This window comes from Amphiura filiformis, chromosome 13 (genome assembly GCF_039555335.1).
Source record: "Amphiura filiformis chromosome 13, Afil_fr2py, whole genome shotgun sequence".
Taxonomy (NCBI): domain Eukaryota; kingdom Metazoa; phylum Echinodermata; class Ophiuroidea; order Amphilepidida; family Amphiuridae; genus Amphiura; species Amphiura filiformis.
The window spans coordinates 33,918,060-33,933,703 of record NC_092640.1 but is presented as its reverse complement, the minus strand read 5'-3'; the positions used below and the strand labels follow the sequence as shown (position 1 = coordinate 33,933,703).

General features: G+C 34.6%; 1 protein-coding gene across 1 annotated transcript; it reads right to left on the bottom strand.

Annotated features, from left to right (window-relative positions):
* Nucleotides 1–12,024: 12,024 nt before the first annotated feature.
* Nucleotides 12,025–13,023, bottom strand: LOC140167599 (uncharacterized; the record flags this gene model as incomplete). Its single annotated transcript, XM_072190898.1, has 1 exon — nucleotides 12,025–13,023. A coding segment is annotated over one exon (861 nt), but the record flags the coding sequence as incomplete, so codon positions are not given.
* Between the last annotated feature and the right edge of the window lie 2,621 nt (nucleotides 13,024–15,644).

The following is a 15,644-nucleotide window of genomic DNA, read 5'->3' as shown; positions in this document are numbered from 1 at the left end:
ACCATGTTAACCAGAAAGATTATGTAATTCGATCTTAATCTTGTTTATTGCCTCAGATGACCTTTATACAGTAACCATTTTGCATGACAATCAATCCAACTGACCATTAATTAAAAAAATAATGCTAAACAAGAAGTCTCTCTTTGAAAAAAGACAACATCACAGATGCAGAGCATGTTTCATAAGGCCGCTTTAAATATCTGGAAAACACATTAAGTTGGGAGCTGTGTAAAGTTGGGATGGTATAATATAGAGGTGAACATTGACTTGATTATATTTTAAGCCTACTTATATAATTAGGTTGCCCTTGAAAGTTTACCTGGTCAACTGAATGGGTCTTTAAGGTTAAGTAGAAAAACAAACAAACATGTTTCACGTCCGGGTTTTCAGAAAAAAAAAAAAAAGAGGAAGGGGGGTTAGTATTTTTTATTTTCCAAATGGCTGCAGTTTTTATGTTCAAAGGCATAATAAAATGAAAGAGGCATACTATAATACTGGGCAAGAGAACTGAGCATATAATTTACCATGTTTACATGGTTTTACTACAATCTTGGAAAAAGTCTTGGATTACTTGCGTGTAAAGAATGGAAAAACTGTCACCACCTCTCCGCCGTGCAATGTTGAGAAATGCCAATGTCTTCAGCGGTTTCCTAAAGTGTTCCAACATTGATTGATGGGGAGAGGGGAAGGGTAAATCATTGTTATAGATGCCATGTTTGTTCCCAAGCACAATATACGTCATTTCCATGATCATAAGAAATTCTGCACGTAATTTCGACAGAGTGTGCCAAGCGTTCCAAGTACTTTTTCCAAGATTGTAGTTTTCAATATAGGCCTAGGTTGTAACACCATGTTACCACCAAAATACTAAATTTTAAATGTATGCACGGTGGCTGCTGTCGATTAGACATTTAAACATTCGGGAGTGGTTTAGAAAATTAGCTAAACATGTAAACGTAAATTTTAAAAAAAAGCTACATTTTTGTGGCCAAAAGAACAAACTCTTGGAGTTCAAAAACAAGTCAACAGTGGTTGATAACAAATGCTGAACCCTTTTAAAACAATTGAAATTATTAAAGAAAAGCGGACACAAAATTTGAAAAGTAGACACCGTATTTTCACCCAACTGTCTGTACTTTAATAGTTCTAAAATTTTAATGAATGTGATGTTATCTATAATTAATCCTGCTCAACAACAAAGTTTAATACAAAAAGAGACATGTGTAAAGTTGTAGAATATTTAGAGCTGTAATAAATCTAACATCAGAGAAGAATCAGTGGCGTAGCGGCGCAGCTTTTAAAGACGGGAGGGGGCCGGGGGAACAAACGGCTTAAATATAAGATTTATACACATTTTGAAAGGTGTCCTCCAAAATGTCTAAGCTGATCCGCTCCCTGATCTACTAATACCAAGAAAATTGCGCGCAAAGCATTAGGCTATAGTTTGTTCGGCAATGGTTGTAATGCTCTGCGCTCTCAACGTTTTAAGCCCAACAAACACAGCACGTTTTTAAAACGTTATAAATGGGTTATATTTTGGGTTTTGTTTGGTAAAAAAAGTTTTAATAACATTAAATGTCGGGTTTTATAAAGGTCATGAAAACGTTTTGTATGAAAATACACTACATTCACATTTTAAGATGTCTAAATGTTCAAATGTAAAATATTTTGTGCAAACATTTTTGCCAAATATTTTCATCAACACTTAAATAACAATGTGTTAGAATATTTTGCAGTAAGTTTTCTTTATATATACCTTTAAACCCGTTAAACGTTTTCTGGCAACCTTTTCTAACCGTTTGCGAAAACGTTTTGTGTTCTTGGGTTGTCATGTATGTGGAACGTTAAATGGTTCTACAAAGACCAGACAGGGGTTCTGGAAAGGCAAGAAAGAACTATTTTGAGTTCTTTAAATTCTCAAGAACCCTTTTCCCTTGAGGGTGCTACATACAGGACAGTCAACAGTGGCCAAGAACCCTTTTATCTAAGAATGTGTAAATATTTCCTTCTTGCATAATCTACTGAATTACTCACAGGACTGTTCTATCTTTTGTTTCTTTCCGTAACCTTCGCACATAACGTCACAGGACGTATCGTGCTTTTAGTTTTACAAATAACCATTGACCAAAAACATTTCACACTCATAGCACAGTGTCAAAAAATATAAGGGAAGTTACCGGAAGTAACGGCCCATTTAAGATACTACGATTCTTCCTATACCGATTCCTCAAATTTGACAGCTGTTCCGGAATTATGAAAATTTGTCAAAAATTGGGAACAATTTCAAAATACTATTAAAATAAGTGACTAAAACGAAGTTTAGTTTAGTTTAGTTTAATCTTTATTAACGTCACACTCTCACATAGAGACCAGCCAATTCTGGCTTATGGTGACAAAACAATAATATACAATATAAAAATATAGCACATAAATAATACATATAAATAGCACATAATAATACATATAAATATAGTCAAGGTTTTTAAAAACAATAACATGCATGTCCTTTTAAAAAAATAAACACAATGAAATGTTAGCTGAAACCTCATCAAACGCCCATCATGCTTTTAGGCCTAGACCAAAAGAACAAAAACGAATGAGCCCTGCTAATAGTAGGCCTTACTTTCTTTCCTTTTTTTCTCTTTCTTTCCTTCTTTACTTCTTTCTTTCTCTTTCTTTCTATCTTTCTTTGATAGTTTATTTATATAAGAAGTAGGAATCATTATTGTTATTATTATTATTATTGTTATTATTATTATTACTATAGTGTTATTATCATTATTATTATTATTAGTGTTATTATTATATTATTATTAGTGTTATTATTATTATTATTATTAGTGTTATTATTGTTATTATTATTATTATTATTATTATTATTATTATTATTATTATTATTATTATTAGTGTTATTATTATTAGTGTTAGTGTTATTATTATTATTATTATTAGTGTTATTATTATTATTATTATTATTATTATTATTATTATTATTATTATTATTATTATTATTATTAGTGTTATTATTATTATTATTAGTGTTAGTGTTATTATTATTATTATTATTGTTATTTGATATTATTATTATTATTATTAATATTATTATTATTATTATTATTATTATTAGTGTTATTATTATTATTATTAGTAGTAGTAGTAGTAGTAGTAGTATTAGTGTTATTATTATTATTATTAGTAGTAGTAGTAGTAGTAGTAGTATTAGTAGTATTATTATTAATTAGGCCTACACTCTTTTATTTTGCACGTATTTTGTGCTTCTTTTCTTTTATCTAGTTCTATCAAAATTTAAGAATTGTGACAATATTCTCACTGTCAAGTTAGGAATTTCACATTTATAATTTGTCAATTTTTTTTTAATTCTTACTATCAAAAAGTAGTAAGTTTAAAATTCCGGTTACAGAAAATAGGAACATTTTGATATTAGTGGCGCGCACCGACAGGATGTGTCTGGGAAGTTAGATAAATGCGACTACACGTGTGAGGGACTTTGATACACTTAGGCTATGGATGATGATAATAATTATCCAAAAACTAATTTAAAGGGAATTCTGCATAGTGGCACGTGGCACTGATGTTTAATAATTACTGATTAATTGTTTAACATATTGACGAATCGTTTCTTATTGCTTTATTTTACATTCATTCATTCAAGCACATTTGTCTTTATTTCGTTAAATTATAATTATAGGGTAGGGGCTGTGCAATGATATAATGAGCAGGGGGGTAAAATTTCAAACGGCAGGCCACAAAATTGCTTCCCCACCGGCATGCAAAAAATTGATAATATCCCTATCAACATGAAAAAAAATCTTTGCCCTCTTCACATTTTAGGGATCTGCAAACCTTAAAATTTTATTGGCATGACAGATGATGACACTATAGTGTGGGTAAAATACACACTTTGGTGGTTGTTTGACCTTCATAGTCATACCACCTTCCATTCCGGAGATGTCGTATATTTCCGTTTGGGAAATCTTAGGAATTTACGGAAATCTGAACTTAAAATGAATATAGAATAGTTTTGTTTTAATTTTTTGATATATAATAGTAGCCTTGAATGTTCTTTAACTATTAAAACCAAAATGAACTGTTTTTGGGTCACTATGTTTGAAAAAATCATTTTAATTAACATGAAAGTTGTAGCTTCGGAAATACTCAAAAATGGCATTTAATTTAGAAATTCATAATTAAAAAAGTAAATAAGATATTTTAATTTTTCTTTTTGATTTTGAAAACAATGGGCTCAAATTTGATTGCAAAGGTGGTTTCTAGAAAATGGGTACTAGTAAATTTAGGCCAAAAAAAAGATCTTTTAGCTCGAATTTAAGACATCATTCGTTGAAATTGATGAAGGAATAAAGACACAACGATCCAAAACCCAAGGAAGATGCCAATTTAAAAGTTGCAGTTTGCTTCATTGCATGATTGACTTGTACCGGGTTACACAAAGCGTTCGCGAAAGAGAACTAGCGCCGTGCTTCCATTGATTAGCACGTTAATGCTATAGCGCCGTGCTTTCATTGATTAGAACGCAAAAGTGCAACTTTTTATTTCGTTTATTCATTAGGTTTTAGATCACCGTTTCTTTAAATCTCAACCAATTTCAACAATTTTAATTAAAAGGGCATTTCGTGATCCACAGCCTCATCCCCCACTTTTCACAAAAAAGTTGAGATTTTTTATACCACTGGATACCTCTGGCTACATAATGTTTATGTACCAAATAGTTCTTGCAGATTAATTCGTTTAGCAAAAATATCGCCAAATTTGAATTTCGTTCACTGGTATACCAGAGCGAAATTACAACAGTGGCCTATGGAGCAGTGTAATACACATAATCATGCTTAACTCGCAAACGCAAAATCGGAATCAACTGAAATTTTGGGAATATGCTTTTTTTCGTGGAAATCTACTGAAAAATGTCATAAAAAGAGGATGCTAGGATCACGAAATCCTCCTTTAATTAATTTTGACATGTCTTTATTTAGGATATACAGGGGTGAACGCAACTGGTACCTTAATTCTTTGGCTTACTGTATATAGGTGCAAGGAATCCAATTACTTCACTGAAATTTCAGTGATTCAAGACAAGTGGTTCATTATAAGAAATGAGGTACATTCTAGCGGTACCTCTTTTCTTATCATAAATAACATACCGCTAGTCTTGAGTCACTGAAATTCCAGCGTAGTAACTGCATTCCTTGCCCTTATAATAATAATATATACTGCGCCAATAAAGTATCCTTACACTTGGAAAAATAATCACAATTTCCAAACTGAATAATATTGGGGTAAATTTTTTTTTAATAGATGCACTACATAATCCTGCACATTATGACACCACATTGAATCCAATGCGACTTCAAGAAGCAAAGTTACAAGCATTTGATTAGACGAAGGTCCAGTTTTAAAAGTGACAAACTGGCCTATTCAAAACTTCACAGACTAGACATCTGGTTTGAGAGTGGTGAATGGCTAATTTATGCGTTTGGCTTTAAACAAAAGGAACAAAAGAAAACTGAAACAACAAAAGAACTGACAAATAAAATAAAGTTATGAAAAATATAGAGAAGTAAAACTGAAATAAAAACTGCTTTAAATAACGCTTCATTGAAGAAATTGTGTTGTCTCTTTGTTGCGCTTGATGGAATCTTTTTGCGCCTTGTATATATAGGACAGTTTGTCACTTTTAAAACTGGACCTCCATCTATTGAATTGCTTGTAACTTTACTTCTAGAGGTCACATTGTATTCAATGTGGGTGTCATAATGTGCATCTATTAAAAAAACAAATTTACCCCAATATTGTTCAGTTTTGAAATTGTGATTATTTTTCCAAGTGAAAGGATACTTTATTGGTGCAGTATACATAACTTTGGCAAAAATAGTCCGTGACAAATTTATCAAGGCGTGTAGTACCACCTTAAGCTATGGATGATATTATCGATTTAAAGCCATATTATAACATTTCCATAAGAAATGGAAAAAGTCAGACAACTCAATCACACCATTGGGAATGAGGACAAAAGTACCTTTCGTTCAAGTAGGCGCTTTCAACTTTCGTTTGATCACTTATTGACAGTACCCTGCTTGGTAAAGCGTCAATACGCTGTCAGGTCAGTTACCGATTTACGGCGGAACGCTTTTGTCATGAACAAAAGGTACCTTTCGATGAATGGCTGGTCGGTAAATCAAATCGGCACAAAGGAACAATGCCTTATGTAATCAATTGTTCCTCCAGGATTTAATAGCTCCATGGGAGCGAGTGATCAGCCTTTCTCTTTGACATCTATGGTTCAATGCATAGGTACCGCGTGAACGTCCCAGCAAACACAAAACGTTTTCGACATCATTCACAAAAGGTTTTAAAAGGTTGTCAGAAAACGTTTAAATGTCGGGTTATATAAAGGGTACATTAATGGTATATTATAACGTTTTCATAACATTAAAAATATTTGTTGATAATCTAATGCCCAGCAAACACAAATGTTTAACAGAAAACGTTTAAATGTCGGGTTATATAAAGGGTATAAAAAACGTTTTAATAACATTCCAATAACATTCTTGAAAACTTGATACAAAACATTCCAAACAGAATGTTATTTTGGGGTTGAAAAAATATTTTGCAGACATGTTTTCCTCAAAATATTTGCAATAACGTTTTAAAAACGTTTTCATTACCTTTATATAACCCGACATTTAAATGTTATTAAAACGTTTTGAAAAAAATATTTTAAGAACATTTCTGTGTTTGCTGTGTGCAAACATTTTAACATAATATAACAAAAATATTTGCAAAAATAGTTTATACAATAACAATTCGAAAACATTCTAAAAATATTGTTGTAGTGTGTTTTTATACTAAACGTTTTAAAACGTTTTCATGACCTTTATATAACCCGATATTTTAATGTTATTAAAACGTTTTTACCTAAACCAAAACCCAAAATATAACTTATTTCAAACGTTTTTAAAACGTTTTTGTATTTGCTGGGGTTGTAGTACAGGGCGGTATATTCAAAATTGTATCCATCTGTTGCTATAGTATTTAATCCGATTAATCACGCCATTTCGCCGGCGAATTCCTAATTTGTTATGCTAAGAGAGGGTACAGGATTCACTTTAAATAAGTAGCCATTTAAATGATAAGTTTAAATTTCAACTATTGCAAGAAATAAACCTACATGTTAACTGTCTTTCTTCAATTTAGAGTGTAAACAGTATACCTTTCCAAGCAAAAAGCATTTACTAATCATACTAGTAGCTTTTATACGAGATTACTTTTTCAATTATGCCCCTGTACTTAATAAATAATCAGTATTACAATAATGTGTATCTTTAATACGTAGGAGTTCTATTAATACAATCAAGTGCGAAATTGTTGGGACATTTCTACTACAGTTCAATGACTCTCCCTGCTCCCTTATTCAATGTTGTATACCAAACGCCTCATTTTTAAATGGCTATACTATTGCTCCAACATTAATTGGTGGAGAGGGAGGGGTTCGAAATAGGTTGGAACTATACAAATAAAATATCATATGGTGAAGTTCATATGACCGGTTTAATTGAACAGAGGGCACGAAATATGAACAAGTGTCCCAGGGAAATTTGCAATAATTATTAACAGATTGGGTTCCATAAAATTTGGCATGGGCACGGTGGGTGCAAGCAATTTTTGTCAGGTCGAAAGGTGGAGCGGAAGGACACAGCAATATTTTTGGCAGCACAAGAAGGGGGCGGCAAGCACTTTTTGTAGGCTGAGGTGGGCAAGCCTTTTGGCAAAAGGGTTTCTGAGTTTCTATGTGAAATGTGGTTTACAAGGATATAATTTCGGGCAAAGTATTTCTTAGGGAGTGTTCATAAATACTTTGCTGGGGTCTGGGCAAAATGGAGGGGTCACAAAAGTTTTAGGTCTTCAAAAGAGGGAAGACCAAAAAAGTTTGACTCCTTATAGAAATTGAGAATTATGAAAGTTTGTTTTAATACCAAAATCCACCTTTGATTTTAACCAAATTGGTAGCATTCATGCAAAAATTATCACGCTCCGCGCATATAAATTATTACAGCAGGACTGTCAGGACAGCAGCATTCCATATACCCTTACCCTTGGATAACCTACTGTGGGGAGAGATCAAGCGAAAGTGATACTGTGATGTATGTCAGATGAGAACGACACTAGGCGGAATATACAGTCCAGAAAGATCTGGATACCTTTGCAGCAGTTAGTGCTGATTTGTTGTGTTTTCTCAGTGATCATAGGCCTATCCTAACAGGCATTTTAGGATATGATAATTACTAGTATGAATTTTGGATAGGCCACTTATCGCATTTTACAAATCCAATATATGAAGTATCAAAAATCCAAGAAACCTTACTTCTTAATGAACGTTACTGGGGGAAGGGGTGTCACAAAAGTTTTGCATGTCTACGAAGAGGGGCCAAAAAGTTTCAGGTTCTCTCTCTCGGGGGGTCAAAAAGTTTTGACTTCGAAAATTTCCAGTGCACTCCACCAAAGTATTTATAAACACTCCCTTACAGTACTCATTACTCACACTGAAAGCGTTTCTCTTTAGCGTGAATTACAATTTCTTACAGTACTCACACTTATAGGGTGTCTCTTCAATGCGAGTGTTCAAGTACCTTTTAAGATCATTATTCTGTGTAAAACCTTTCCGACAATACTCACACGTTCTCTTTGGTGTGAGTTTCTATATGCCTTTTAAGATCATGGTTGTCACGAAAACATTTCTGACAGTACTCACACTGAAAGGGTTTCTCTTTAGTGTGAGTTCTAGTGTGGCGTGCAAGGACACTTCTGTCACCAAAACATTTCTGGCAGTACTTGCACTTGTAAGGTTTTTCTTTAGTATGAGTTCTGATATGCCTTTTAAGATGACAATTCCCACTAAAACATTTCTGACTCACACTGAAAGGAGGTGTGTGAGCTCTGGTGTGGTATACAAGGACACTTCTGTCAGCAAAACATTTCCGACAGTAATATTCACACTGATACGGTTTCTCTTTGGTGTGAGTTCTGATGTGTCTCACCAGGTTAAATTTTAGGTCAAAACGTTTTTGGCAGTATTCGCACTGATAGAGAATTTCTTTGATGTTTACACCGTTATTATTACATTGGTACCATAGCTTTCCATGGCTATACAAATGTCTTTTCAGGTCACCGTTTTTTGACAAACTTTTTGACAAAATTCACTTTTGTATCTACGAGCTCGCACCTATTTAATAAGATGTATGTTTATGTGGGTTTTCAATTTGTCCAAAGAATAATGCTTGATTCTGCAAAATGCACAAGTAAATGGCTTCAAACGTTTCATTACCATCCTGTTTGTAACATGTATTTACATGGGACTTTAGATGAACCCATCAAAATTAGCTAAAATTGAAAGATCTTGAATTAGTGTGTGCACATCAAACCCACCATATGGAAGGCAATTCTACATGCGGTGTCCTTCAATGGAACAGCGAGCAATACAAGATCACAGTCCTCACTGGCTTCTGTCTCAGTAATAAGTTACGTTTAATCCTCACTGGCTTCTGCCTTTGTTCTGTTTCTACTTTTAGTAGTTTCTAAATGAAGATATCAGTGGATCAACAACTTGAACCTGAAATATTAATGGTAAAAAATCAATTAATTGTCCATAGATCACTTTACTTTCAGAAGATGTGTCGGTCGGTTGGGAATATTTTCCCTTTTAAATCTTTTTTGAGGTACCCAAAGTAAAATGTGAAGGACTTGAACCAATGGTTTGATCCTCTGATGCCATATCTCGCAATGGTCCAGTGTCAACTGGCACATGGATCAATTGCAGTTGCGCACTTGTACTTATAGTGAAATGTATAATTTGGCTTGTGGTTGGTTTTATAGACGAGTAAATTAACGTTTTATCCCGGATAACCCCATAATGACCCTGACATTTTGTCTTGCTTCGGTGATCAGTCACCTTGACATTTTGTTTTGCTTCCCACCAAATTTTATGAACTTGCAACAATCTATGGTGATTTGACCCTGGATGACCTCAAAATGACCTATGAAATTGTTTGTCTTGCTTCAGTGGTTGTTCAACAAAATTCCATAACCATGCAACAATTTAGTGATTTGACCCCGAATGATCCCAAAATGACCTTGACATTTATTTTACTTCAAAGCAATGCACTGCATGTACAGTGCAGTGCTTTGATCTTGAAAATGCTCCTTTTTATGTAATCTTTCATTCACAGATGATACCCACTGATCAGTGACTTAATAATGGGTAAGCAGGTATATTATAAACACACTTTTATGAATTCTTCGTGGTTGGCATTTTGTCATTCCTGCGACCAAACTTGAACGCTTTATCGGAGAATGGGCCAAAGGAGCCCAGGTGCGCCATTAGGCGAACGTTTACGGTATATCAAGAATGCACAGTGTCATCTGATGGAGCAGGTAGGCAACATTGATGGGCCTTTTGGAGCAACTCTTCATCAAATATCATGTAGCTGATTAGAATGCCAATACTGCATGGATCCGCATAATATGCGAGTCTACTTTAGATTTGGATATTAATTTATGGCAATCTATTCAGTTAAAGTACGCCATGACACCTTTTTCTGAAAATGGGTAATTTTAAACAATTGGGCATTGGAAGTGGTATTTTAATTTATATCATATCATTTATTTGCTAATGTCAAATAAGTGAAAGAAAATATGAAAAACCTTTACCTTTTGTTGTAATCTTTGACGATAAGCATGAAAGTTCATTTTAAGCGGTACGCCATGACACCTTTTTCTGAAAACCAGCAAAAATGCAATTGCTAATCATGAAATCATGAAAAAGTGGCCCAACTCGTTTTCTCTACGATTTTGTTAATTGAGCATATTGTTTGAGCTCAAACTACAATCCCGGCCATAAGTCATTCGAACACTTATGTAAAAGTATAAACAACTACCAACATTGATCCGGGGGAATGGGGGCATATTTGCAGTACTCATGTTAAAGTGTTCGAACAATTATGACCGGGATTGTAGTAAAGAACCCAATTTAAGCTTTTCTGTTAGCCAAGATGTTACTGATTCAACTGCATATATAACATTGTTGCCATCTCTTGTATTGTTTTCTAAAAAGCAAAATTGCAATTGTGTCATTTTTATTGTTACATTCTGTATTCATACAAATAGGCACTTTTTATGGCAAAATATTTCTGACAGTACTCACACTGAAAGGGTTTCTCTTAAGTGTGAGTTCCGATGTGGCGTGTAAGGACAGTCAGCAAAACATTTCTGATAGTTTATATTCACAAAGTTCTCACAAAAATATTTTTGACGGTACTCACACTGAAAGGATTTCTCATTGGTGTGAGGTCTGATGTGGCGTGCAAATGACTTGCCATGGCAAAAACATTTCTGTCAGTATTCTCACTGAAAGGGTTTCTCTTTGGTATGAGTTCTGATATGCCCTTTAAGATTACAGTTATGACTAATATATTTGTGACATACGGTTCTGATATGCCTTTTAAGATTAACTTGTTACGTTTACAGTACTCAGGGGTGGTGCAATAATTATGTGTACCCCTGGGGGTGAATTTCAAAATGGTCTGCCAAAAACGCTTGCCCCCCTTTGGCCATGCCAACAAATCTTTGCCCCCCCCCTTTCGACGTGCCAAAAACCTTTGCCCCCCTCCTTTTGACGTGCCAAAAATCTTTGCCCCCCCCTTACACATGCAAGATTTTGGGGAACCCGAATTTAAAACCTTAAATTGTCTTATCATATAATGCGAGCGCAGCGAGCAGGAAATGTTGCATATTTGAATGTGTTCCTAACGTTTTCGCATGCCTTTTTAGGGCGTAATGTAGAAACGGTACCCAAAATATCTGTGCCAAAATTGCTTGCCCCCCCCCTTTCGACCTGCCAAAATCGTTTGCCCCCCCCTTTGACCTGCCAAAAATGATTGCCCCCCCCTTCTGGCCTGCCAAAAAATCTTTGCCCCCCCCCATAATTCACCCCCCCGGGGTTACACATACTTATTGCACCACCCCTCACACTCATTAAAAGTATTTCTCTTTGGTGTGAGTTCTGATGTGGCGTGTAAGGACACTTCTGTCTGCACAACATTTCTGACAGTACTCACACTGAAAGTGTTTCACTTATATATGAATTCTGATATGCCTTTTAAGGTCAGATTTATGACTAAAACATTTCTGACAGTATTCACACTGAAAGGGTTTCTCTTTGGTATGAGTTCTGATATGTCCTTTAAGATTCCATTTCATACTAAAACATTTCTCACAGAACTCACATTGAAAGGGTTTCTCTTTGGTATGGGTTCTGATATGCGTTTTCAGCTGATTCTTCTGACTAAAACATTTCTGACAGTACTCACACTGAATGGGTTTCGTGTGAGTTCTGGAGTGACGTGCAAGGACACTGTTTTCAGCAAAACATTTCTGACAGTATTCACACTGAAAGGGTTTCTCTATGGTATGAGTTCTGATATGCATTATTAGTTGAGAGTTACGACTAAAACATTTCTGACAGTACTCACACTGAAAGGGTTTCGTGTGAGTTCTGGAGTGACGTGCAAGGACACTTTTGTCAGCAAAACATTTCTGACAGTATTCACAATGAAAGGGTTTCTCTTTGGTATGAGTTCTGATATGCCCTTTAAGACTCCAATTCTGACTAAAACATTTCTGACAGTACTCACATTGGAATGGTTTCTCTTTGGCATGGGTTCTGATATGGCCTTTAAGGCGATACTTCTGACTAAAACATTTTTGACAGTACTCGCACTTATAGGGTTTTTCTTTAGTATGAGTTCTGATATGCGTTTTAAGATCAGAGTTCTGACTAAAACATTTCTGACAGTACTCACACTGAAAGGGTTTCTCTTTGGTGTGAGTTCTGATGTGGCGTGTAAGGTGATATCTGACAGGAAAACATTTCTGACAGTATTCACATTGAAAGAGTTTCTTTTTAGTGTGAGTTCTGATATGTTCTACAAGGTGATTTTGTCAGCAAAACATTTCTGACAGAACAGACACTGAGTTTTGTTTTTGTTCAAGCAGTGATTAAATTGATAACATAACATCCTGTGGCTACTGAACTGTCTTTGCTGCTCACCACTCTTCGACAAGATTTTCTGACAACACACACATTTGCATCTATGGACTCGTACATATTTAATAAGGTGTCTGTTCATGTGGGTTTTCAAATTTGCCAAAGATGAATGATTGAGTGTGCAATATGCACAAGTAAATGGTTTCAAACGTTTCATTGCCAAAGTGAACTTTAGATAAACCCAACAATATTCAAAGATGTAGATCAAGTGACTGTGCACCTCAAACCCACCATCAAAGTCAATTCTAGCATAGATGTCCTGGAGTGAAGCAGCAAGCAATACAAGACCACAGTCCTCACTGGCTTCTGCCTTAGTCCTGGTTCTACTCTTAGTAGTTTACAACTGGAGATATATATCAGTGGATCAGTATATCTGAAATGTCAAAACAACATTAATAAACGTTTAGTACCGGTATTACTAGTATCTTTTCAGACCAGTGTTCCAACAAATGATCACTTAATAGGTGCATTTGATATTACAAATGTATATATTTCATCTGTAAGGCGTTTTAATGGCAGACAATGTTTCGGATTTGTTCATCCTCATTTGGTGCTGTAGGTGGCCTGCTTGACATTGATAAGGGGGCCATACGTGAATATGGTCGACTTTCAAAGCATTCAACTACCAATGCACCCCCAAAACAAGTATGGTAAGTTGCGTCTCTATATACCATAAAAACATTGGCATTACAAGATTCATCAGGATCTTCTGATCCCGGCTTCTGATATGTTGCAAAAGGTGATTTCTTCTAAAAACATTTTTGACAGTATACTCGCACTTATAGGGTTTTTCTTTGGTATGAGTTTTGCTGGGATCACTGAATGGGACTTTAAAAAGGCTGATCATTCGCCAGGGTCAAAAGTGTGGCAATAAGATGATCCCCGTGCACGATGGGAGTGCAAAAAAGATCTCAAAAGGGCAGGATTTACTCAACAATATTCTTCCCAAAGGGCAGCCTACCCTCTCCCTCGGCTAGAGCCACCTACATTTCTGTCAAAACCATTAAAAAGTACCAATTGAATAATTGGTTGGGGATTAATTTTATGACATTGGTACTGATGCAATGAGACAAATTAGTCTCATAGTCAATGGCACAGTTCAAAAACCTCTACTCATGCAATGATCACAGCCGAGATTTGATCAGAACTGCCAATATTATGGATTAATGGATTACTTCTGAGATTGAATCATAACTGCCAATGCATGGACTGATGGCAGATTACGAGGATTACTCTTCACTTGGGGTTTGTGTACAATGACGAGCTGCTGGCTTAGGCAGACAGTCCATCTGAGATGGCTCATTAAGTGGGTACAGGAAGGTGTGGAAACTCACATTAAATAATTAGCCATTCAAATTTAAATTTTAAGTTTCAACTTTTATTGCCTCAAATAAACTACAGCTTATTTCTTCAATTTCAAGTGTAAACAGTATAATACCTTCCCTAGAAAAACATTTCTGATACCAATACTAAAAAAATTCACACCGTTTTTAGTAAAATGCTGATTTGCCACTAAAAACATGTTGTTTTTTTATTTTACACTTTATGCTTTAGTCTTTATTAATGATATGAAATTTGCATAAATTATGAAAATTGGGTAGCCAATATGGCCGCCAATGGTGGCCATTTTGAAAATACTGCGAACGCTCTCCTGAAGGAACTATACCACCTATTGACATGAAACTTGAAAGATGTGTGTAATACATGAGTCTCCTTGTACCTGTAAATCCAGATCCAAATATTTTCATTTATTGCTAAAAGAACAACAAATCACAAATTTGTATGCCTAATTAGTATGCAAATCAGTGACTTAAGATGAAAAATAAATATGATATCAAAAGTCCAAATTTATAGGTACAAGCAGGATTGTGTATAGAATAGTTCTGCCAAATTTCAGATTAATTCAATATACCAGTCCTGAGATACTTTGATCCACAATTTGAAATTTGGGAAATTTGAGTTTTGATACGCAAATTACACGTGAATTGTGCATTTTATATGCAAATTAAACCTCATTTGTGCATATTTTCTTGACAATAATTATCGAAATTATAAGATTTGATTTCTTCACTTAAATGTGTTTCTAGACATTAATTTAGCAATAAATTCTTATGTATTATATTGTTTTCAACTGGCGATATTAATAGTTTGTGAAATATTTAGGAAAAATTCACGGAATGACTTCGCTTCAATCAAGTGTAACTTTTGAATGCCATGTTACATTTGCATCAAATAAAAAGCAAATTAAAGCTGCCAATATCTTCTAACTGTTGATAAAGAACTGAAAGGGTTTCTCTGTGAACTATGTGGTTTACAAGGTACATTTTTGAGCAAAACATTCTTGTAGTACTCATTACTCACAATGAAAGTATCAAAGTGTTTCCCTTTTAGCGTGAATTGCAATAGGTGTTTTGGGTTTTTTTTTCGGTTTTTTTTTCAGATCACTAACTCTGCTTAAAACTTTTCTGACAATACAGGTTGTAACAATAAATGTATACAATTTAGAATA